This window comes from Haematobia irritans, chromosome 4, assembly GCF_050003625.1.
Source record: "Haematobia irritans isolate KBUSLIRL chromosome 4, ASM5000362v1, whole genome shotgun sequence".
Taxonomy (NCBI): domain Eukaryota; kingdom Metazoa; phylum Arthropoda; class Insecta; order Diptera; family Muscidae; genus Haematobia; species Haematobia irritans.
Window position 1 is genome coordinate 186,725,041 of NC_134400.1, and position 24,527 is coordinate 186,749,567.

Below are 24,527 nucleotides of genomic sequence, written 5' to 3' on the forward strand. Positions count from 1 at the left end.
TAGGTTAATTACCATAGCTGGCTATTGTTTTGCAACTGAAACTCTGTTTAGCAAATAATCGTGGTGGTACAGAATTACAGAAGGTGGTAAATATTTATTATTAAATGGAAAGGGTGATTACTTTTACATGGACAAGTCCCTTGAGGAAAGTACTTCTTTGCAGAATAACTTAGAACTAATTTGTATATCTGGCTGAGAAAACGAAAATGGGGTATTTTTCCTTTGACATCATGGAATTATATTTATAATATGTATATTAATATACGTTTGTGCCACTCATTTCTGCCTATTTGTTTCCATATTGCGTTACTACATACCAAAATTGTATATGTCTTTGATACTCTACGTTTTAGTTTTAACAAACCTTCTAATGTGAATTTCTCAAACATCACTGATCATAAGCAAACAAGCAAGGGATCGGTGCGATCTAATATAATGGAAATATTTTGTAAGATAGCAAGTAAAAATGAAAAATCTAAATTTGAATATTTTATCAGCTGGGGTATAAGAGGGTTAAGTTGGCAACCTGAAAGTATGCAAACATTTCAATGAAAAATGTGTACTACCCTCAATTATCCTGGGACAAAACACAATATAGCAAACCAATATGGGAAAGTCTTAAAGCTAAACCAATTTTCATGCTATTGTGCAAAAATGAATTTATGATTTATCGGACAATACATATGAATTAGAGTTATGGGTAAATTTGAAGCATTTTTATACCCTTCACCACTACTGTGGTACAGGGTATTATAAGTTTGTGCATTTGTATGTAATGCCAAGAAATAGTGGTCATAGACCCATCGTTTAGTATACCGATCGGCTTAGAATTAAATTCTGAGTCGATTTTGCGATGTCCGTCCGTTTGTCCGTATGTCTGTCTGTCCGTACGTCTGTCTGTATATGTAATTTTGTGCACAAAGTACAGCTCGCAATTTAAGTCCGATCGTCCTCAAATTTGGCTTAGGGCCGTTTCTTGGGACAGAGACAATCACTATTGGTTTTGGAAAAAATCGGTTCAGATTTAGATATAACTGCCATATATATTTATCCCCGATGTGGTCATAGTCATACCGTACATCCAAATATTTTATGAATTTCGAAAATCTTGCAAAATATCAGCCAAATCGGTTCAGATTTAGATATAGCTCCCATATATATCTTTCGTCCGCTTTAGACTCATATGACCACAGAGGCCAAAGTTTACTACCGATCTTCGTGAAATTTTGCACAGAGGGTAGAATTGACATTCTACCAATGCTTGGTAAATTTGATTGAAATCGGTTCAAATTTAGATATAACTCCCATATATATCTTTCGTCCGATTTCAACTTATATGGCCACAAAAGCCAGAGTTTTGCCGTGATTTGCTTCAAATTTTGCACAAGGGGTACGTTTAATAGTATCGTTAAGTGTGTCTAATTTTGTTAAAATCGGTTCAGAATTAGATATAGCTCACATATATATCTTTCGCCCGATTTGGACTCATATGGTCTCAAAAGCCAGAGTTTTGCCCTGACTTACTTCAAATTTTGCAAAAGCGGTACTTTTAACGATACTATTGTATGTGCCAAATATGGTAAAAATCGATTCAGATTTAGATATAACTCCCATATATATTTCGTCCGATTTGAACTTATATGGCCTCAAAATCCAGGGTTTTGCCGTGATTTCCTTCATATTTCGCACAAGGAGTACGTTTAGTAGTATAGGTAATTGTGGCAAATTTGGTTGAAATCGGTTCAGATTTAGATATGGCTCCCATATATATCTCCCGTCCGATTTGAACTCATATGACCAGGGGGGCCAAACTTATACTCCCATTTACGTGAAATTTTGCAGAGATTGCAGAATTATTATTCTAATTATGCCTGTCAAATTAAGTCAAAATCATTCAGATTACATATAGCTCCCATATATACTTACACCAGAGTTGGGAAAATATGGTAGACTGTTTCATATTTTAGACCCATTTTTAATGGGATTTTCCTCCAATTGACTGGATCCTTTCCACAGAGAATACAACTATGGCCAAAATTCTCACACTTTACACAAAATTCTGTGATGATTTCCCCATATCTTAGCCATATCCTACACACTGCAATGCCAGACTTTCCACAGAACGGTTGAGTTTTAAATAAGGCCCCAAGTCGCCCGACTTGACCAAATAATATATCACAACCCACACTTGACCACATATCTTGGCAAGATCTTACCAATATCCTTGTAAAATCGTCACTGCTGAGTAGCAAAAATTGTAAATGTTACTCAAATTGTCCTATATCTCGAGTACATAAGTATCGCCTGATAAATCATAAATGCTCCTTTGTACAATTGCATCAAAATTTCTCTCGCTTCATATTTCCCATATTTTTTTTTTTATTTTATTTTTTATTAACATTGTGTTTCATTCCAGGGCGTTAGTCGATTTCAATTTTAATTCTAGAGATTTTGTAGAAGTAGAAAAAATTGTCTCCATTATAAGTATTGGTATCTGGAAACCTTTATATAGCTCCCAGCAAAATTTGAAGTAGTTGAGATGGTACCACATATGTTGGCCTACATGGAGGTGCAGGGTATAATATAGTCGGCCCCGCCCGACTTTAGACTTTACTTACTTGTTTTTTACTAACATTGTGTTCCACCCTAGTGCATTAGCCGACTTAAATTTTGAGTCTATAGATTTTGTAGACGTCTATCAAATTCTGTCCAGATCGAGTGATATTTAAATGTATGTATTTGGGACAAACATTTATATATGTAGGCCCCAACACATTTGACGGATGTGATATGGTATCGAAAATTTAGATCTACAAAGTGGTGCAGGGTATAATATAGTCGGCCCCGCCCGACTTTAGACTTTCCTAACTTGTTTATTACATAAATTAATTCTTGTGATTGAAGAAATTCCAATTAAAAAATTAATTTTGTCAATTAATTTCGTGATTGAAAACAGAACATATATTTCCTATGTTATCACGGGCTTTTAACGTATAAAAACTATTTTTCTTATTATACTAGCGATATATTTGTAAACTCAACGAATTTGTAAGACAATGACAAAAATATGCAGATTATCTTTCCCTTTCCCATTCCATACAATTTAATTTTCTGGTTCCTTTGTTTTGTCAAAGTTTGGCTTCTTGCTATACCCCATGTCATTTCAAAAGACATTTAGCTTCTCGTTTTTTGTTATTTCCATACCAATTCAGGAAAATATATGCCAACTTAAACTCGAAGATGATTATGGGATGTTAAAAAAAAATTTGGTCAAATTTTGATTGCTATAGAAAATTTTGTCAAAATTTGATTGCTATAGAAAATTTTGTCAAAGTTTTATTACTATAGACAATTTTGTCCAAATTTTATTGCTGTAGAAAATTTTATTGCTATAGAAAATTTTGTCAAAATTTTATTACTTTAGAAAATCTTGTCTACATTTTAGTGCTATAGAAAATTTTGTCAAAATTTTATTTCTATAGAAACTGATTTCAAAATTTTATTACTATAGACAATTTTGTCAAAATTTTATTACTATACAAAATTTTGTCAAAATTTTATTTCTATAGAAAATTTTGTCAAAATTGTATTGCTGTAGAAAATTTTGTTAAAATTTTATTTCTATAGAAAATTTTGTCAAAATTTTATTACTATAGAAAATTTTGTCAAATTTTATTTCTATAGAAAATTTTGTTAAAATTTTATTTCTATAGAAAATTTTGTCAAAATTTTATTACTATACAAAATTTTGTCAAAATTTTATTACTATAGAAAATGTTGTCAAAATTTTATTGCTATAGAAACTTTTGTCAAAATTTTATTTCTATATAAAATTTTGTCAAAATTTTATTGCTATAGAAAATTTTGTTAAAATTTTATTTCTATAGAAAATTTTGTTAAAATTTTATTTCTATAGAAAATTTTGTCAAAATTTTATTACTATACAAAATTTTGTCAAAATTTTATTTCTATAGAAAATTTTGTCAAAATTTTATTGCTATAGAAAATTTTGTCAAAATTTTATTGCTATAGAAAATTTTGTCAAAATTTTATTACTATAGACAATTTTGTCAAAATTTTATTGCTATAGAAAATTTTGTCAAAATTTTATTTCTATGGAAAATTTTGTCAAAATTTTATTTCTATAGAAAATTTTGTCAAAAATTTATTGCTATAGAAAATTTTGTTAAAATTTTATTTCTATAGAAAATTTTGTTAAAATTTTATTACTATAGAAAATTTTTTTAAAATTGTATTTCTATAGAAAATGTTTTCAAAATTTTATTTTTATAGAAAATGTTGTCAAAATTTTATTTCAATGGAAAATTTTGTCAAAACTTTATTTCTATGGAAAATGTTGTCAAAATTTTATTTCTATACAAAATTTTGTCAACATTTTATTACTATAGAAAATTTTGTGAAAATTGTATTTCTATAGAAAATTTTGTCAAAATGTTATTGCTATAGAAAATTTGGTCAACATTTTATTTCTATAGAAAATTTGGTCAAAATTTTATTGCTATAGAAAATTTTGTCAAAATTTTATTGCTATAGAAAATTTTGTCAAAATTTTATTTATATAGAAAAATTTTGTCACAATTTTATTTATATAGAAAATTTTGTCAAAATTTTATTTATATAGAAAATTTTGTCAAAATTTTATTTATATAGAAAATTTTGTCAAAAATTTATTGCTATAGAAAATTTTGTTAAAATTTTATTTCTATAGAAAATTTTGTCAAAATTTTATTGCTATAGAAAATTTTGTCAAAATTTTATTTATATAGAAAAATTTTGTCACAATTTTATTTATATAGAAAATTTTGCCAAAATTTTATTTATATAGAAAATTTTGTCAAAATTTTATTTATATAGAAAATTTTGTCAAAAATTTATTGCTATAGAAAATTTTGTTAAAATTTTATTTCTATAGAAAATTTTGTCAAAATTTTATTGCTATAGAAAATTTTGTCAAAATTTTATTTATATAGAAAATTTTGTCAAAATTTTATTTATATAGAAAATTTTGTCAAAAATTTATTGCTATAGAAAATTTTGTTAAAATTTTATTTCTATAGAAAATTTTGTCAAAATTTTATTTATATAGAAAATTTTGTCAAAATTTTATTTATATAGAAAATTTTGTCAAAATTGTATTTATATAGAAAATTTTGTCAAAATTTTATTGCTATAGAAAATTTTGTCAAAATTTTATTTATATAGAAAATTTTGTCAAAAATTTATTGCTATAGAAAATTTTGTTAAAATTTTATTTCTATAGAAAATTTTGTCAAAATTTTATTGCTATAGAAAATTTTGTCAAAATTTTATTTATATAGCAAATTTTGTCAAAATTTTATTTATATAGAAAATTTTGTCAAAATTTTATTGCTATAGAAAATTTTGTCAAAATTTTATTGCTATAGAAAATTTTGTCAAAATTTTATTTATATAGAAAATTTTGTCAAATTTGTATTTATATAGAAAATTTTGTTAAAATTTTATTGCTATAGAAAATTTTGCCAAAATTTTATTTATATAGAAAATTTTGTCAAAATTTTATTGCTATAGAAAATTTTGTTAAAATTTTATTTATATAGAAAATGTTGTCAAAATTTTATTGCTATAGAAAATTTTGTTAAAATTTTATTTCTATAGAAAATTTTGTCAAAATTTTATTGCTATAGAAAATTTTGTTAAAATTTTATTGCTATAGAAAATTTTGTCAAAATTTTATTTATATAGAAAATTTTGTCAAAATATTATTGCTATAGAAAATTTTGTCAAAATTTTATTGCTATAGAAAATTTTGTCAAAATTTTATTTATATAGAAAATTTTGTCAAAATTTTATTTATATAGAAAATTTTGTCAAAATTTTATTTATATAGAAAATTTTGTCAAAATTTTATTTATATAGAAAATGTTGTCAAAATTTTATTTATATAGAAAATTTTGTCAAAAATTTATTGCTATAGAAAATTTTGTTAAAATTTTATTTCTATAGAAAATTTTGTCAAAAATTTATTGCTATAGAAAATTTTGTCAAAATTTTATTTCTATAGAAAATTTTGTTAAAATTTTATTACTATAGAAAATTTTGTTAATTTTATTTCTATAGAAAATTTTGTCAAAATTTTATTACTATAGAAAATTTTGTGAAAATTTTATTTCTATAGAAAATTTTGTCAAAATGTTATTGCTATAGAAAATTTGGTCAGCATTTTATTTCTATAGAAAATTTTGTCAAAATTTTATTGCTATAGAAAATTTTGTCAAAATTTTATTACTATAGACAATTTTGTCAAAGTTTTATTACTATAGACAATTTTGTCAAAATTTTATTGTTATAGAAAATGTTGTCAAAATTTAATTGCTATAGAAAATTTTTTCAAAATTTTATTGCTATAGAAAATTTTGTCAAAATTTTATTTCTATGGAAAATTTTGTCAAAAATTTATTTCTATAGAAAATTTTGTCAAAAATTTATTGCTATAGAAAATTTTGTTAAAATTTTATTTCCATAGAAAATTTTGTTAAAATTTTATTGCTATAGAAAATTTTTTCAAAATTTTATAGCTGTAGAAAACTTTGTCAACATTTTATTGCTATAGACAATTTTGTCAAAATTTTATTTCTGTAGAAAATTTTGTCAAAATTTTATTTCTATAGAAAATTTTGTCAAAATTTTATTTATATAGAAAATTTTGTCAAAATTTTATTGCTATAGAAAAGTTTGTCAAAATTTTATTTCTATAGGGAAATTTTGTCAAAATTTTATTTCTATAGAAAATTTTGTCAAAATTTTATTTCTATAGAAAATTTTGTTAAAATTTTATTTCTATAGAAAATTTTGTTAAAATTTTATTGCTATATAAAATTTTGTTAAAATTTTATTTCTATGGAAAATTTTGTCAAAAATTTATTTCTATAGAAAATTTTGACAAAAATTTATTGCTATAGAAAATTTTGTTAAAATTTTATTTCCATAGAAAATTTTGTCAAAATTTTATTTTATAGAAAATTTTGTTAAAATTTTATTGCTATAGAAAATGTTGTCAAAATTTTATTGCTGTAGAAAACTTTGTCAAAATTTTATTGCTATAGACAATTTTGCCAAAATTTTATTTCTATAGAAAATTTTGTCAAAATTTTATTTCTATAGAAAATTTTGTTAAAATTTTATTTTTATAGACAATTTTGTTAAAATTTTATTGCTATATAAAATTTTGTTAAAATTTTATTTCTATAGAAACTGATGTCAAAATTTTATTACTATAGAAAATTTTGTCAAAATTTTATTTCTATAGAAAATTTTGTCAAAATTCTATTGCTATAGAAAATTTTGTTAAAATTTTATTTCTATAGAAAATATTGTCAAAATTTTATTGCTATAGAAAATTTTGTCAAAATTTTATTGCTATAGAAAATTTGGTCAAAATTTTATTTCTATAGAAACTGATGTCAAAACTTTATTACTATACAAAATTTTGTCAAAATTTTATTGCTATAGAAAATTTAGTTAAAATTTTATTTCTATAGAAAATTTTGTCAAAATTTTATTGCTATAGAAAAGTTTGTCAAAATTTTAGTGCTATAGAAAATTTTGTCAAAATTGAATTGCTATAGTAAATTTTGTCAGAACTTTATTGCTATAGAAAATTTTGTCAAAATTTTATTGCTATAGAAAATTTTGTCAAAATTTTATTTCTATGGAAAATTTTGTCAAAATTTTATTTCTATAGAAAATTTTGTCAAAAATTTATTGCTATAGAAAATTTTGTTAAAATTTTATTGCCATAGAAAATTTTGTCAAAATTTTATTGCTATAGAAAATCTTGTCAAAATTTTATTACTATAGAAAATTTTGTCAAAATTTTATTGCTGTAGAAAATTTTGTCAAAATTTTATTACTATAGACAATTTGGCAAAATTTAATTACTATACAAAATTTTTTCAAAATTTTATTGTTATAGACAATTTTGTCAAAATTTTATTACTATAGAAAATGTTGTCAAAATTTTATTTCTATATAAAATCTTGTTAAAATTTTATTTCTATAGAAACTGATGTCAAAATTTTATTACTATAGAAAATTTTGTCAAAATTTTATTTCTAGATAGATTTAGATTTGAATTGAATTCAAAAAAAAAATTGTCAATTAAAAATTTAATCGGATCAATTAATCTTTTAATAGACCTTGGTGATTGATACTATCATTTCTGTGAAATTTCAATTACAAATTAATTGGATCAATTTATTTCGTGATTGAAGACAAAAAATATTTTTTTCTGTGTAGCACACATTTTATGGCAAATTCCAAGAAAAATAGGATCGTTGCACTTTTCAATAAATTTTTTTTAAATATCGTTTTATTTGTCCTTACTGACTTCCGGTAAAATTAATAAAATTTAAAATTGTTGTGAAACCGGCATAAAATTAATGATTATTTTATATCATCTCAAAAGCACATGTTATGAAGGGAAAATTAAACCCATCTCATGATTTGGGAACAATTTCCAAACTTTTTGGCTGGATTCGAATGCTGTAGATAAGTGTAAAGGTTTCTCAGCTATCTTACCCACCCTTTGCGGACGATTGACGTTTTTGCTATGGCATCAATCCAATAATTTCATGTTTTATAAAATTAATGACAAAATTGTTGTGATAACCCCCTAATAAAATTATCATATAAAATAATTTTCCCATAATAACATCGGCTACTTTATTTCACATGCAAATCTCTTGCTTATGTCTCATTATCATTTCATATGCCACCCCCCCAGATAAGATTAGAATTAGAATCAAAATTTACATAAAAGAACAAAAAGCAACAACAACAAAAAAAAATCAAATAAATAAAACTAAAGATAATTATCATACTCACCAAATATGAGGAATATGAGATCGGATACAGCCAAACTAAAGAGATAATAATTCGTGGCCGTGTGCATGGACTGATGTCTGACAATTACCACACAGATTAGAACATTGCCCAAAATGCCAGAGATAAAAATGACACCATAGACAATTGTAACCTGAAATTAAAAGAAGATGAAGAAAAAATTGGATGAGTTATAAGTTGAAATTATTTAATAAAATCAAGTAGATAAACGCCAATTGTGGGAACACGCAGAGAAGGAATATGATCACCTCCTAGAGGAAAATATTATTTTTGGATGGGGAACATGGAACATTTTTCCCGCAAAAATATTGTTTTCATGCCAAACATAAAATAGTTGTCGAAATTAGATACATAATGTCCGAGAAAATAACATGGTTGCGACAAACATGTAACATGTTCTCCGTTCAAAAATATCATTTTGCTCATATTCCTTCCTTAAAATTTTAATTGATTCAAATTTTTATACCCACCACCATAACATAGAATGGCGACGGGGGTATAATAAGTTTGTCATTCCGTTTGTAACACATTTCCGACTATATAAAGTATATATATATATATATATATATATATATATATATATATATATATATATATATATATATATATATATATATATATATATATATATATATATCTATCTATATATATATATATATATATATATATATATATATATATATATATATATATATATATATATATATATATATATATATATATATATATATATATATATATATATATATATATATATATATATATATATATATATATATATATATATATATATATATGTCCGTCTGTCTGGCTGTCTGTCTGCAATCATGCTGAAATTTTGCACAAGCTCGTCTTTTGTCTGCAGGCAGGTCAAGTTCGAAGATGGGCTATATCGGTCCAGGTTTTGATATAGTCCCCGACCTCCCGATTTGGGGTCTTGGGCTTTTAGAAATCGTAGTTTTCATCCAATTTGCCTGAAATTTGAAATCTAGAGGAATTTTATGACCATAAAGAGGTGTGCAAAAATTGTGAGTATCGGTCCATGTTTTGGTATAGCCCCCATATAGACCGATCTCCCGATTTTACTTCTTGGGCTTATAGCAAGCGCAGTTTTTATTCAATTTACCTGAAATTGGAAATATGGAGGTATTGTAGGACCACAAAGACGTGTGCCAAAAATTGTGAGTATCGGTCCATATTTTGGTATAGCCCCCATATAGACCGATCTCCCGATTTTACTTCTTGGGCTTATAGTTCAATTTACCTGAAATTGGAAATCCAGAGGTATTGTAGGACCAAAGATACGTGTGCCAAAAATTGTGAGTATCGGTCCATATTTTGGTATAGCCCCCATATAGACCGATCTCCTGATTTTACTTCTTGGGCTTATAGAAACCGCAGGTTTTATCCAATTTACCTGAAATTGGAAATCTAGAGGTATTGTTGGACCACAAATACGTCTTCCAAATATTGTGAGTATCGGTCCATGTTTTGGTATGGTCCCCATATAAAACGACCTCCCGATTTGGGGTCTTGGGCTTATAGAAACCGTAATTTGTATCCAATTTGTCTGAAATTGGAAATCTAGATGTATTTTAGGACCATAAAGAGGTGTGCCGAAAACGGTGAGTATCGGTCCATATTTTAGTATAGCCCCCATAAGAACGATCTTCCGATTTAACTCCTTGGGTTTCTAGAAACCGTAGTTTTTATCTGATTTGCCTGAAATTGTAAATATTCTGGTATTTTAGGCTCACAAAAACGTGTATCGGATTAAGTTTTTATCGGTCCATTTGGTAATGCCTCCATATAGACCGACTTCACTTCTTGAGGGTGTAGAAGGCGCACTGATCATGAAAATTGCTTGAAACTCAATGTAAAATTTCCAGATTTTACTTCTACAGATTTAAGATTTATATAGAAAATTTTGTCAAAATTTTATTTATATAGAAAATTTTGTCAAAATTTTATTTATATAGAAAATTTTGTCAAAATTTTATTTACATAGAAAATTTCGTCACAAATTTATTTGATATATTTCATTTTTATACCCTCCATCATAGGATGGGGGTATATTAACTTTGTCATTCCGTTTGTAACACATCGAAATATTGCTCTAAGACCCCATAAAGTATATATATTCTGGGTCGTGGTGAAATTCTGAGTCGATCTAAGCATGTCCGTCCGTCCGTCCGTCTGTTGAAATCACGCTAACTTCCGAACGAAACAAGCTATCGACTTGAAACTTGGCACAAGTAGTTGTTATTGATGTAGGTCGGATGGTATTGAAAATGGGCCATATCGGTCCACTTTTACGTATAGCCCCCATATAAAGGGACCCTCAGATTTGGCTTGTGGAGCCTCTAACAGAAGCATGTTTCATCCGATCCGGCTGAAATTTGGTATATGGTGTTGGTATATGGTCTCTAACAACCATGCAAATTGGTCTACATCGGTCCATAATTATATATAGCCCCCATATAAACCGATCCCCAGATTTGGCTTGCGGAGCCTAAAAGAGAAGCAAATTTCATCCGATCCAGCTGAAATTTGGTACATGGTGTTGTTATATCGTCTCTAACAACTACGCAAAAATTGGTCCACATCGGTCCATAATTATATATAGCCCCCATATAAACCGATCCCCAGATTTGGCTTGCGGAGCCTCAAAGAGAAGAAAATTTCATCCGATCCGGCTGAAATTTAGTACATGATGTTGGTATATGGTCTCTAACAACCATGCAAAAAATGGTTCACATCGGTCCATAATTATATATAGCCCCCATATAAACCGATCCCCAGATTTGGTTTGTGGAGCCTCTAAGAGAAGCATATTTCATCCGATCCGGCTGAAATTTGGTACATGGTGTTGGTATATGGTCTCTAACAATCATGAAAAAATTGGTCCACATCGGTCCATAATTATATATAGCCCCCATATAAACCGATCCCCAGATTTAGCTTGCGGAGCCTCAAAGAGAAGCAAATTTCATCCGATCCGGCTGAAATTTGGTACATGATGTTGGTATATGGTCTCTAACAACCATGCAAAAATTGGTCCACATCGGTCCATAATTATATATAGACCCCATATAAACCGATCTCCAGATTTGGCTTGCGAAGCCTCAAATAGGAGCAAATTGCATCCGATCCGGCTGAAATTTGGTACGTGGAATTGGTATATGGTCTCTAACAACCGTGCAAAAATTGGTCCACATCGGTCCGTAATTATATATGGCGCCCATATAAACCGATCCCCAGATTTGGGTTGCGGAGCCTCAAAGAGAAGCAAATTTCATCCGATCCGCCTGAATTTTGGTACATGATATTGGTATATGGTCTCTAACAACCATGCAAAAATTGGTCCACATCGGTTCATAATTATATATAGCCCCCATATAAACCGATCCCCAGATTTGGCTTGCGAAATCTCCAAGAGAAGCAAATTTCATCCAATCCGGTTGTAATTTGAAACATGGTGTTAGTATATGATCCTTAACAACCGTGCCAGAATTGGTCCATATCGGCCATAATTATATATAGCCCCCATATGAAACATTCTCCAGATTTGACCTCCGGAGCCTCTTGGAGGAGAAAAATTCATCCGATCCGGTTCAAATTAGGCACCTGGTGTTAGTACATGTTCGCTAACAACCATACCAAAATTGGTCCAATCACACAAAAATTGGTCCATATCGGTTCATAATCATGGTTGCCACTAGAGCCAAAAATAATCTACCAAAATTTTATTTCTATAGAAAATTTTGTCAAAATTTTATTTCTATAGAAAATTTTGTTCAAATTTTATTCGGTTCATAATCATGGTTGCCACTCGAGCCAAAAATAATCTACCAAGATTTTATTTCTATAGAAAATTTTGTCAAAAGTTTATTTCTATAGAAAATTTTGTCAAAATTTTATTTCTAGAGAAAATTTTGTCAAAATTGTATGTCTACTTTGTCAAACTGAATTATATACGTATTGGATCGATCTTTTTTAATATATACCACGTATGGACTTACATACAATTGAGAAGATGGTGTTAGGAGGTTTTAAGAAACCTTGCCATCGGCAAGCGTTACCGCAACTTAAGTAATTCGATTGTGGATGGCAGTGTTTAGAAGAAGTTTCTACGCAATCCATGATGGAGGGTACATAAGCTTCGGCCTGGCCGAACTTACGGCCGTATATACTTGTTTTTTTTTTTCAAAATTGTGTTTCTATAGAAGTTTTTTTTTTGCTTTAAATTGTAATTCTATAGAAAACTTTGTCAAATTTTATTTCTATAAAAAATTGTTTAAGTGAAGATTTTGTCAAAATTTTATTTCAATAGAAAATTTTGTCAATATTTTATTTCAAGAGAATTTTTTTTTTAATTTTATTTCTATATAAAATTTTCTCAAAATTTGATTTCTATAGAAAATATTCTCAAAATTTTATTTTTACAGAAAAATTTTATTTCTATAGAACATTTTGTCAAAATTTTATTCCTAGAGGATAAAAAATTTTGCCAAAATTTTATTTCAATAGAAAATTTTGTCAATATTTTATTTCAATAGAAATTTTTTTTTTTTAGAATTTTATTTCTATAGAAAATTTTCTCAAAATTTGATTTCTATAGAAAATTTTCTCAAAATTTGATTTCTATAGACAATTTTCTCAAAATTTTATTTGTATGGAAAATTTTCTCAAAATTCTATTTTTATAGAAAAATTTTATTTCTATAGAAAATTCGTCAAAATTTTATTCCTAGAGGATAAAAAATAAAAAAACCATCAAAATTTTCATTTATATATTTTTATACCAACCACCATAGAATGGTGACGGGGGTATAATAAGTTTGTCATTCCGTTTGTAACACATCGAAATATCGATTTCCGACTATATAAAGTATATATATTCTTGATCAGGGAGAAATTCTAAGACGATATTACGATGTCCGTCTGTCTGTTGTAATCACGCGACAGTCTTCAATAATGAAGCAATAGTGCTGAAATTTTGCACGGACTCGTCTTTTGTCTACAGGCAGGTCAAGTTCGAAAATGGGCTATATCGGTCCAGGTTTTGATATAGTCCCCATATAAACCGACCTCCCGATTTGGGGTTTTGGGCTTATGGAAATCGTAGTTTTTATCCAATTTGCCTGAAATTTGAAATCTAGAGGTATTTTATGACCATAAAGAGGTATGCCAAAAATGGTGAGTATCGGTCCATGTTTTGGTATAGCCCTCATATAGACCGATCTCCCGATTTTACTTCTTGGACTTCTAGAATCCGCAGTTTTTATTCAATTTACCAGAAATTAGATATCTAGAGGTATTTTAGAACCATAAAGAGGTGTGCCAAAAATGGTGAGCATCGGTCCATGGTTTGGTATAGCCCCCATATAGACCGATCTCCCGATTTTACTCCTTGGGCTTATAGAAACGGCAGTTTATATTCAATTTACCTGAAATTGGAAATCTAGAGGTATTGTAGGACCACAAATACGTGTGCCAAAAATTGTGAGTATCGGTCCATGTTCCCCATATAAAACGACCTCCCGATTTGGGGTCTTGGGCTAATAGAAACCGTAGTTTGTATCCAATGTGTCTGAAATTGGGAATCTAGAGGTATTTTAGGACCATAAAGAGGTGTGCCGATGGTGATTATCGGTCCATATTTTGGTATAACCCCCACATAGACCGATTTCCCGATTTCACTTCCTGGGCTTCTAGAATCCGAAGTTTTTATCCTATTTGCCTGAAATTGGAAATCTAGAGGTATTGTAGGACCACAAATACGTGTGCCAAAAATTGTGAGTATCGGTCCATGTTCCCCATATAAAACGACCTCCCGATTTGGGGTCTTGGGCTCACAGAAACCGTAGTTTTTATCCAATTTGTCTGAAATTGGAAATCTAGGACCATAAAGAGGTGTGCCGAAAACGGTGAGTATCGGTCCATATTTTAGTATAGCCCCCATAACAACGATCTCCCGATTTAACTCCTTGGGTTTCTAGAAACCATAGTTTTTATCTGATTTGCCTGAAATTGTAAATATTCTGGTATTTTAGGCTCACAAAAACGTGTATCGGATTAAGTTTTTATCGGTCCATTTGGTAATGCCTCCATATAGACCGACTTCACTTCTTAAGATTTCAAATCAAGACGTTATTTTATAATTTTCTTGCACACTTACAAGAGATGTTAATGATTCCTCTAAAACTCAAACAAAAAATGGTTCTTATAAATCCAGAATCTGATATAGTCCTCATAGGTGAAATCTTTAAATTTATCTTCGGGAAGTGTCCTCAAGTCCTCAAGCCCTCCTGAAATTTCAATAGAAACCCTAATATTTAGTGGTGAGTATTTAAGATTCGGCCCGGCCGAACTTATTGCTGTATATACTTGTTTTATTACATAAATTAATTCGTGTGATTGAAGAAATTCCAATTAAAAAATTAATTTTGTCAATTAATTTCGTGATTGAAAACAGAACATATATTTCCTATGTAATCACAGACTTTTAATGTATAAAAACTATTTTTCTTATATATTTGTAAACTCAACGAATTTGTATGTAATGACAAAAATATGCAGATTATCTTCCCCTTTCCCATTCCATACAATTTAATTTTCTGGTTCCTTTGTTTTGTCAAAGTTTGGTTTCTTGCTGTACCCCATGTCATTTCAAAAGACATTTAGCTTCTCGTTTTTTGTTATTTCCATACCAATTCAGAAAAATATATTCCAACTTAAACTCAAAGATGATTATGGGATGTAAAAAATATTCTACGTTAATAGCAATTGTTATTAGCTATTGTTTTTGGCCCAAATCCCTTACCCCAAGTTTATTCACTTCCCTTTCATTTATCTCAGCGACAAGGACATATTTAAATGTGTGTGAGTGTGGGGGCGGTCGTGTGTATGTTCCTACACTAAGGCCATGACAATTTTTTTGGTGAATTTAAGGAGGTCTGGTAGAAGAAGGCCCACTAAATTTCTTATATAGAAATTTACCATAAAAAATATTATCAAAATATTTATTTAAAAAGTTGATTGACGTCAATTAAAAACAAGTAAGTAAAGTAGAAAGTCGGGCGGCGCCGACTATATCATATCCTAAACCACCCTTACTGAATTAGTAATCATAAGCATTTGTGGGGTAACATTGATATAGGTCTGGAAGATAAATCGCAGTTGCATATTTAAGAAAATTAAGGGGTACATGTTTATGGGAAAATGATCGGTTTACCATACAAGGACAAAAAAGTTCCGTACTTTTCCATACATTCCCAAACAATTTTCCCTACAATATTTTCGTTAAATTTAAACAAATTTTGAAAAAGAAATCCATAGAAATAACATAATGAAAAATTTTTCTATAGAAATAATATTTTGAAAAAAAATTCTATAGAAATAAAATGTTGACAACATTTTCTACAGGAATAAAGTTTTGACAAAAATTTCTATAGAAATATTTGTTTGGTAGATTTGTGGTAATCTTAAAATTTTGTTAGATTTTTCTTTGGCACGAGTGTTAACTGCTCTTACCACACATTGTTAAAGATCAAGCCTTGCCGGCTTCTAATTTCCTCCTCTAGAGCCACCAAAATGTAAAAATTATTACAAATTGTGTTGAGTGAAAATTTCCCTACATTGTGGCCCTACGTCCCTACAAGACGCTAAATATTAGAAAAACAAGTAGGGAAAGTCTAAAGTCGGGCGGTGCCGACTATATTATACCCTGCACCACTTTGTAGATCTAAATTTTCGATATCATATCACAACCGTCAACTGTGTTGGGTGCTACATAAAGGGTGATTTGTTAAGAGCTTGATAACTTTTTTTTTTAAAAAAACGCATACAATTTGCAAAATCTCATCGGTTCTTTATTTGAAACGTTAGATTGGTCCATGACATTTACTTTTGAAGATAATTTCATTTAAATGTTGACCGCGGCTGCGTCTTAGGTGGTCCATTCGGAAAGTCCAATTTTGGGCAACTTTTCGAGCATTTCGGCCGGAATAGCCCGAATTTCTTCGGAAATGTTGTCTTCCAAAGCTGGAATAGTTGCTGGCTTATTTCTGTAGACTTAGACTTGACGTAGCCCCACAAAAAATAGTCTAAAGGCGTCAAATCGCATGATCTTGGTGGCCAACTTACCGGTCCATTTCTTGAGATGAATTGTTCTCCGAAGTTTTCCCTCAAAATGGCCATAGAATCGCGAGCTGTGTGGCATGTAGCGCCATCTTGTTGAAACCACATGTCAACCAAGTTCAGTTCTTCCATTTTTGGCAACAAAAAGTTTGTTAGCATCGAACGATAGCGATCGCCATTCACCGTAACGTTGCGTCCAACAGCATCTTTGAAAAAATACGGTCCAATGATTCCACCAGCGTACAAACCACACCAAACGGTGCATTTTTCGGGATGCATGGGCAGTTCTTGAACGGCTTCTGGTTGCTCTTCACTCCAAATGCGGCAATTTTGCTTATTTACGTAGCCATTCAACCAGAAATGAGCCTCATCGCTGAACAAAATTTGTCGATAAAAAAGCGGATTTTCTGCCAACTTTTCTAGGGCCCATTCACTGAAAATTCGACGTTGTGGCAGATCGTAAGTCTATTCATGATGAAATGTCAAAGCATACTGAGCATCTTTCTCTTTGACACCATGTCTGAAATCCCACGTGATCTGTCAAATACTAATGCATGAAAATCCTAACCTCAAAAGAATCACCCTTTATAAAGTTTTGTCCCAAATACATACATTTAAATATCACTCGATTTGGACCGAATTTGATAGACTTTTACAAAATCTATAGACTCGAAATTTAAGTCGGCTAATGCACTAGGGTGGAACACAATGTTAGTAAAAAAATATGGGAAACATTTAAATCTGAAGCAATTTTAAGGAAACTTCGCAAAAGTTTATTTATTATTTATCGCTCGATATATATGTATTACGGGTTTAAGAAAATTAGAGCCACTTTTACAACTTTTCGACTAAGCAGTGGTATTGTGACCATTTTCGTCGAAATCAGAAAAACATATATATGGGAGCTATATCTAAATCTGAACCGATTTCAACCACATTTGGCATGCATAGCTCGAATGCTAATTCTACTCCCTGTGCAAAATTTCAACTAAATCGGAGTTAAAAATTGGCCTCTGTGGTCATATGAGTGTAAATCGGGCGAAAAATATATATGGGAGCTATATCTAAATCTGAACCGATTTCAACCGAATTTGGTACAATTACCGATACTATAAAACGTACTCTTTGTGCAAAATTTGAAGCAAGTCAGGGCAAAACTTTGGCTTTTGAGGCCATATAAGTCAAAATCGGACGAAAGATATATATTTGAGCTATATCTAAATCTGAACCGATTTCAATTAAATTTGGCACACATGACTATACTACCAATTGTACTCCTTGTGCAAAATTGCCAGCTAATCGGGATAAAACGCTGGCTTCTGGGTCCATATAAGTGCATATCGGGCGAAAGCTATATATGGGAGCTATATATAAATCTGAACCGATTTCAATCAAATTTGGCACGCATAGCTACAATGCTAAATCTACTCCCTGTGCAAAATTTCAACCAAATTGGGCCAAAACTCTGGCTATTAGAACCATATTAGTCCATATCGGGCGAAAGATATATATGGGAGCTATATCTACATCTGAACCGATTTCAATCAAATTTTGCACACTTAACTGTACTATTAATTGTACTCCTAGTGCAAAATCTCAACCAAATTCGGCCAAAAATCTGGCTTCTGGGGCCATATAAGTCCATATCGGGCGAAAGATATATATGGGAGCTATATCTAAATCTGAATCGATTTCAATCAAATTTTGCACACTTGACTATACTACTAATTGTACTTCCAGTGCAAAATTTCAAACAAATTGGGCCAAAACTCTGGCTTCTAGGGTCATATTTGCCCATATCGGGCGAAAGATATATATGGGAGCTATATCTAAATCTGAATCGATTTCAATCAAATTTTGCACACTTGACTATACTACTAATTGTACTCCTAGCGCAAAATTTCAACCAAATTCGGCCAAAACTCTGGCTGCTGGGACCGTATTAGTCCATATGGGGCGAAAGATATATATGGGAGCTATATCTAAATCTGAACCGATTTCTTCCAAAATCAATAGGGTTCTATTCTGACCCAAATTAGGAACATGTGCCAAATTTGAAGGCGAGTGGACTTAAATTGCGACCTAGACTTTGATCACAAAAATGTGTTCACAGACAGACGGACGGACGGACAGACCGACATGATTATATCGACTCAGAAACCCACCCTGAGCATTTTTGCCAAAGACACCATGTGTCTATCTCGCCTCCTTCTGGGTGTTGCAAACATATGCACTAACTTATAATACCCTGTTCCACAGTGTGGCGCAGGGTATAAAAAACATCAGTGAAAAGACAAAATCTGCAACAGGTCACGCTTTGTTTTCAGTGTAACCAAGTCGAACAAATCTAAACTGATTCTAAAAGTTGACGCTATTTCCGACATTTTTAGCAAAAATATAGCTCTTTACCTTGTTATGCTATATATCAGGCACCTTGTATAATAAAACTGCTAAACCTCAAGGGGCCTAAGGCCCTTTCCAACCCTTGTTTGCATCTTGTTGTCATATTTAGGCCATAAAAGTTTTTCCCCTACCCCCTATGGAAGAAGAATCGTTAAAACAAAATAGTTTTCACGCTGTCAAACACATTTCCTAGATAGTCTATATTTCCAACAGCTCTCCCTCTCCCCTCCTCTCGTGCAGGACCATATTAAAGGACTAGAGACAGGGAAAGGAAGAAATATAAGAGGACTACCATACAATGTTCTGTCTTTAAAGGCATAAAAGTTGATATATTTCGATTCATATCGTTTCTAGAGACCCAAAGGACACAGTTTTCGGGGTTGGGTCGAGGAGGCGGAGAATTAGGAATGAATGTAAATAATGATCCCATTCAAACGAAAGAAAGAGTAATTACCTGCAGTGAAGGAAGCAAAAGGATAATGGATTTTTTAACTGATATAAACATTTTTTGTTTTGTATTAAAATGCAAAAAAAAAGAAAATATGACAAAGGGATGTGCCATGCTCTTAGGCCTACACGGCGGAGTACACAGAAAAAAAATTACTTGTAAAAAATTTAACATATTTTTTATTACGAAAAAAATCAATAATTTCGTTTTAGTTCCATTTTTTTAAATTTGTTTTCTAATTTTTTTAATTATCCCCATCGGTACACTTTTCAAATATTTTTTGGGAAATTTTATTATTTTACTTGCCCTAGTTTTTTTTTGCCCTCCACCATAGGATTCGGATGTACGGGGTATATTAGGTTAGGTTAGGCGGCAGCCCGATGTATATGGCTCACTTAGACTATTCAGTCCATTGTGATACCACATTGGTGAACTTCTCTCTTATCACTGAGTGCTGCCCGATTCTATGTTAAGCTCAATGACAAGGGACCTCCTTTTTATAGCCGAGTCCGAACGACGTTCCACATTGCAGTGAAACCACATAGAGAAGCTTTGTAACCCTCAGACATGTGACCAGTATTACTGAGGGGGGATAATCCACCGCTGAAAAACTTTTGGTGTTCAGTCGAAGCAGGAATCGAACCCAAGGCGGGCATGCTAACCATTGCACCACGTAATATATACGGTGGGTATATTAACTTTGTCATTCCGTTTGTAACACATCGAAATATTGCTCTAAGACCCCATAAAGTGTATATATTTTGGGTCGTGGTGAAATTCAGAGTCGATCTGAGCATGTCCGTCAGTCCGTCCGTCCGTCCGTATGTTGAAATCACTCTAACTTCCGAACGAAACAAGTTATCGACTTGAAACTTGGCACAATTAGTTGTTATTGATGTAGGTGGGATGGTATTGCAAATGGGCCATATCGGTCCACTTTTACGTATAGCCCCCATATAAACGGACCCTCAGATTTGGCTTGCGGAGTCTCAAAGAGAAGCAAATTTTATCCGATCCTGTGTAAATTTGATACATGGTGTTAGTATATGGCCTCTAACAACCATGCAAAAATTGGTCCAAATCGGTCCATAATTACATATAGCCCCCATATAAACCGATCCCTAGATTTGGCTTGCGGAGCCTCAAGGAGAAGCAAATTTTATCCGATCCTGCTGAAATTTGGTACATGGTTTTGGTATATGGTCTCTAAAAATCGTGCAAAAATTGGTCCACATCGGTCCATAATTATATATAGCCTCCATATAAATCGATCCCCAGATTTGGCTTGCGGAGCCTCAAGGAGAAGCAAATTTTATCCGATCCTGCTGAAATTTGGTGGTATATGGTCTCTAACAACCATGCAAAAATTGGTCCACATCGGTCCATAATTATATATAGCCCCCATATAAACCGATCCCCAGATTTAGTTTGCGGATCCTAAAACAGAAGCAAATTTAATCCGATCCTGCTGAAATTTGGTACATGGTGTTAGTATATGGTCTCTAACAACCGTGCCAGAATTGGTACATAGCGGTCCATAATTACATATAGCCCCCATATAAACCGACCCCAGATTTGGCTTGCGGAGCCTCAAAGAGAAGCTAATTTCATCCGATCCTGCTGAAATTTGGGACGTGGTATTAGTATATGGCCGCTAACAACCATCCCAAAATTGGTCCATATCGGTCTATAGTTATATATAGTCGATCCCCAATCACACAAAAATTGGTCCATATCGGTTCATAATCATGGTTGCCACTCGAGTCAAAAATAATCTACCAAAATTTTATTTTTATGGAAAACATTGTTAAAATGTTATTTCTATAGAAAGTTTTGTCAAAATTTTATTTCTATAGAAAATTTTGTCAAAATTTTATTTCTATGGAAAATTTTTTCAAAATTTTATTTTTATAGAAAATTTTGTCAAAATTTTATTTCTATAGAAAATTTTGTCAAAATTTTATTTCCATAGAAAATTTTGTTAAAATTTCATTTCTATAGAAAATTTTGTTAAAATTTCATTTCTATAGAAAATTTTGTTAAAATTTCATTTCTATAGAAAATTTTGTCAACATTTCTATTTCTATAGAAAATTTTGTCAAAATTTTATTTCTATAGAAAATCTTGTCAAAATTTTATTTCCATAGAAAATTTTGTTAAAATTTCATTTCTATAGAAAATTTTGTTAAAATTTCATTTCTATAGAAAATTTTGTCAAAATTTCTATTTCTATAGAAAATTTTGTCAAAATTTTATTTCTATAGAAAATTTTGTCAAAGTTTCTATTTCTATAGAAAATTTTGTCAAAATTTTATTTCTATAGAAAATTTTGTCAAAAATGCTATTTCTGTAGAAAATTTTGTCAAAACTTTATTTCCATAGACAATTTTGTCAAAATTTCATTTCTATAAAAAATTTTGTTAAAATTTCATTTCTATAGAAAATTTTGTCAAAATTTATATTTCTATAGAAAATTTTGTTAAAATTTGCTTCGGCCTGTCCGAACTTACGGCCGTATATACTTGTTATGCATTGTAAAATTTAGAAAATTTGAATTTATTGGTAAATTTCCCCAAAACAAAGGATTGTTATATATCATTTCCAAAGAACTTCTTGTGAAGTGAAAATTAATATCATCTCTAGAAGAGCATTTTTGGATGTACTTCAAAAGTAATGACTTAGAGCTTCCAATTTTGTTTTGCTGGATATTTTAAGGACATGAAATCTTTAATTTATTTTAATTTACTTTAATTAACTTTAATTTACTTTAATTTACTTTTTTCCGGTGTAATTGTAAAATTTTAATGATGGAGTTTTGTAATATTTAAATACGACTAACATTGATGCTGTTGGGGTTTTTTTATGAACTTGAGGACATGGACAACCTTTCACCTTTGACAAAATCCTTGGGGAGTTGTAAAATTTAAATCGCTAGAGCAAGATGCTCAACAATGGATAATAAAAAAATGCTATAAATAGGATTTTCTTCGTTGCTTATTTGTCACTAGTTTTACGATCTTAAAATCTACAGTTTTAAAAGATTTAATTTGGATTTATTGTATCCTTTTGCCAAAGGAAGAATACTAAAATTTCAAGGAGAAAAAACAAAAAGGCTCCAAATGTATTTTTATTATTGCTCAAGGTAAAACACATTGATGAGATTTCATATTTGGGATATTGTTAAAGAAGAATTAAGAAATTAAACTTTACTTTAAAGGAGGCCATGTAATTTGGATTCACAATGTAATTGGCTTCTTTAAAACAAGGTAATTTTTATAAAATTAAAATACAGATTCAATTTTTGGAATATTCACCGCGGATTTTTAAAAAAAAGAACTTATTCATGTTAAAAATTTACATTATAAAAGATTCTTCAAAACAAGCAATATTTTATTAATGTCAAAAAAAAAAAACAAGTATATACGGCCGTTAGTTCGGCCAGGTCGAAGCTTATGTACCCTCCACCATGGATTGCGAAGAAACTTCTGCTGAAGACTGTCATCCACAATCGAATTACTTGGGTTGCGGTAACACTTGCCGATGGCAAGGTATCTTAAAACTTCCTAACACCGACTTGTAAATTGCAAGGTAGTCCATACGTGGTATATATTAAATTAAAAAGGCCGATTAAATACGTATATAATTAAGTTTGACAAAATTTTCTACAGAAATAAAATTTTGACAAAATAAAATTTTGATATTTTCTATAGAAGTAAAATTTTTAAAAAATTTTCTATAGAAATAAAATTTTGACAAAATTTTCAATGGAAATAAAATTTTGATAAAATTTTCTTTAGAAAAAAATTTTGACAAAATTCTTAATAGAATTAAAATTTTGGCAACATTTTCTATAGAAATAAAATTTTGCCAAAATTTTGTATAGAAATAAAAATTGACATATATATATATATATAATTATGGACCGATATGGACTCATTTTTGCATGGTTGTTAGAGACCATATACTAAAACCACGTACAAAATTTCAACCGAATCGGATGAATTTTGCTCCTCCAAGAGGTTCCGGAGGTCAAATCTAGGGATCGATTTATATGGGGGCTATATATAATTTTGGACCGATATGGAGCAATTCTTGCGTGTTTGTTTGAGACCACATACTAACACCAGGTTCCAAATTTCAGCCGGATCGGATGAAATTTGCTTCTCTTAGAGGCTCCGCAAGCCAAATCGGGGGTTCGGTCTATATGGAGGCTATATATAATTATTGACCAATGCGGACCAATTTTTGCATGGTTGTTAAAGACCATATACTTACACCATGTACCAAATTTCAGCCAGATAGGATGAAATATGCTACTCTTAGAGGCTCCGCAAGCCAAATCTTACATATTAGGCCAATAATTTTTAAGGGTAAGTATGGGGCCCACACCCAAAATTTGGTCCCTACTGGTAGAGATGATCTTTCGATGTCCTCGAACAATCTGGTAGTTGTTATTGATGTATGTTGGATGGTATTGCAAATGGGCCATATCGGTCCACTTTTACGTATAGCCCCCATATAAACCGACGCTCAGATTTGGCTTAGGGATCCTCTTGGATGAGCAAAATTCATCCAATGTGGTTGAAATTTGGTGTTAGTAAATGGTCTCTCACAACCATGCAAAAATTGGT

The 24,527-nt window shown here is 30.4% G+C and overlaps 1 protein-coding gene across 1 annotated transcript in view; it reads right to left on the reverse strand.

Moving 5' to 3' along the window:
• The window catches only part of CapaR (Capability receptor), a 182,606-nt gene that overhangs the window by 103,809 nt on the left and 54,270 nt on the right, over nt 1-24,527 (reverse strand). The window contains exon 4 of the mRNA XM_075306255.1: nt 8,887-9,037. Within this exon, the coding sequence (XP_075162370.1) occupies nt 8,887-9,037 (151 nt within the window). The remainder of the gene's footprint in view (nt 1-8,886; nt 9,038-24,527) is intronic.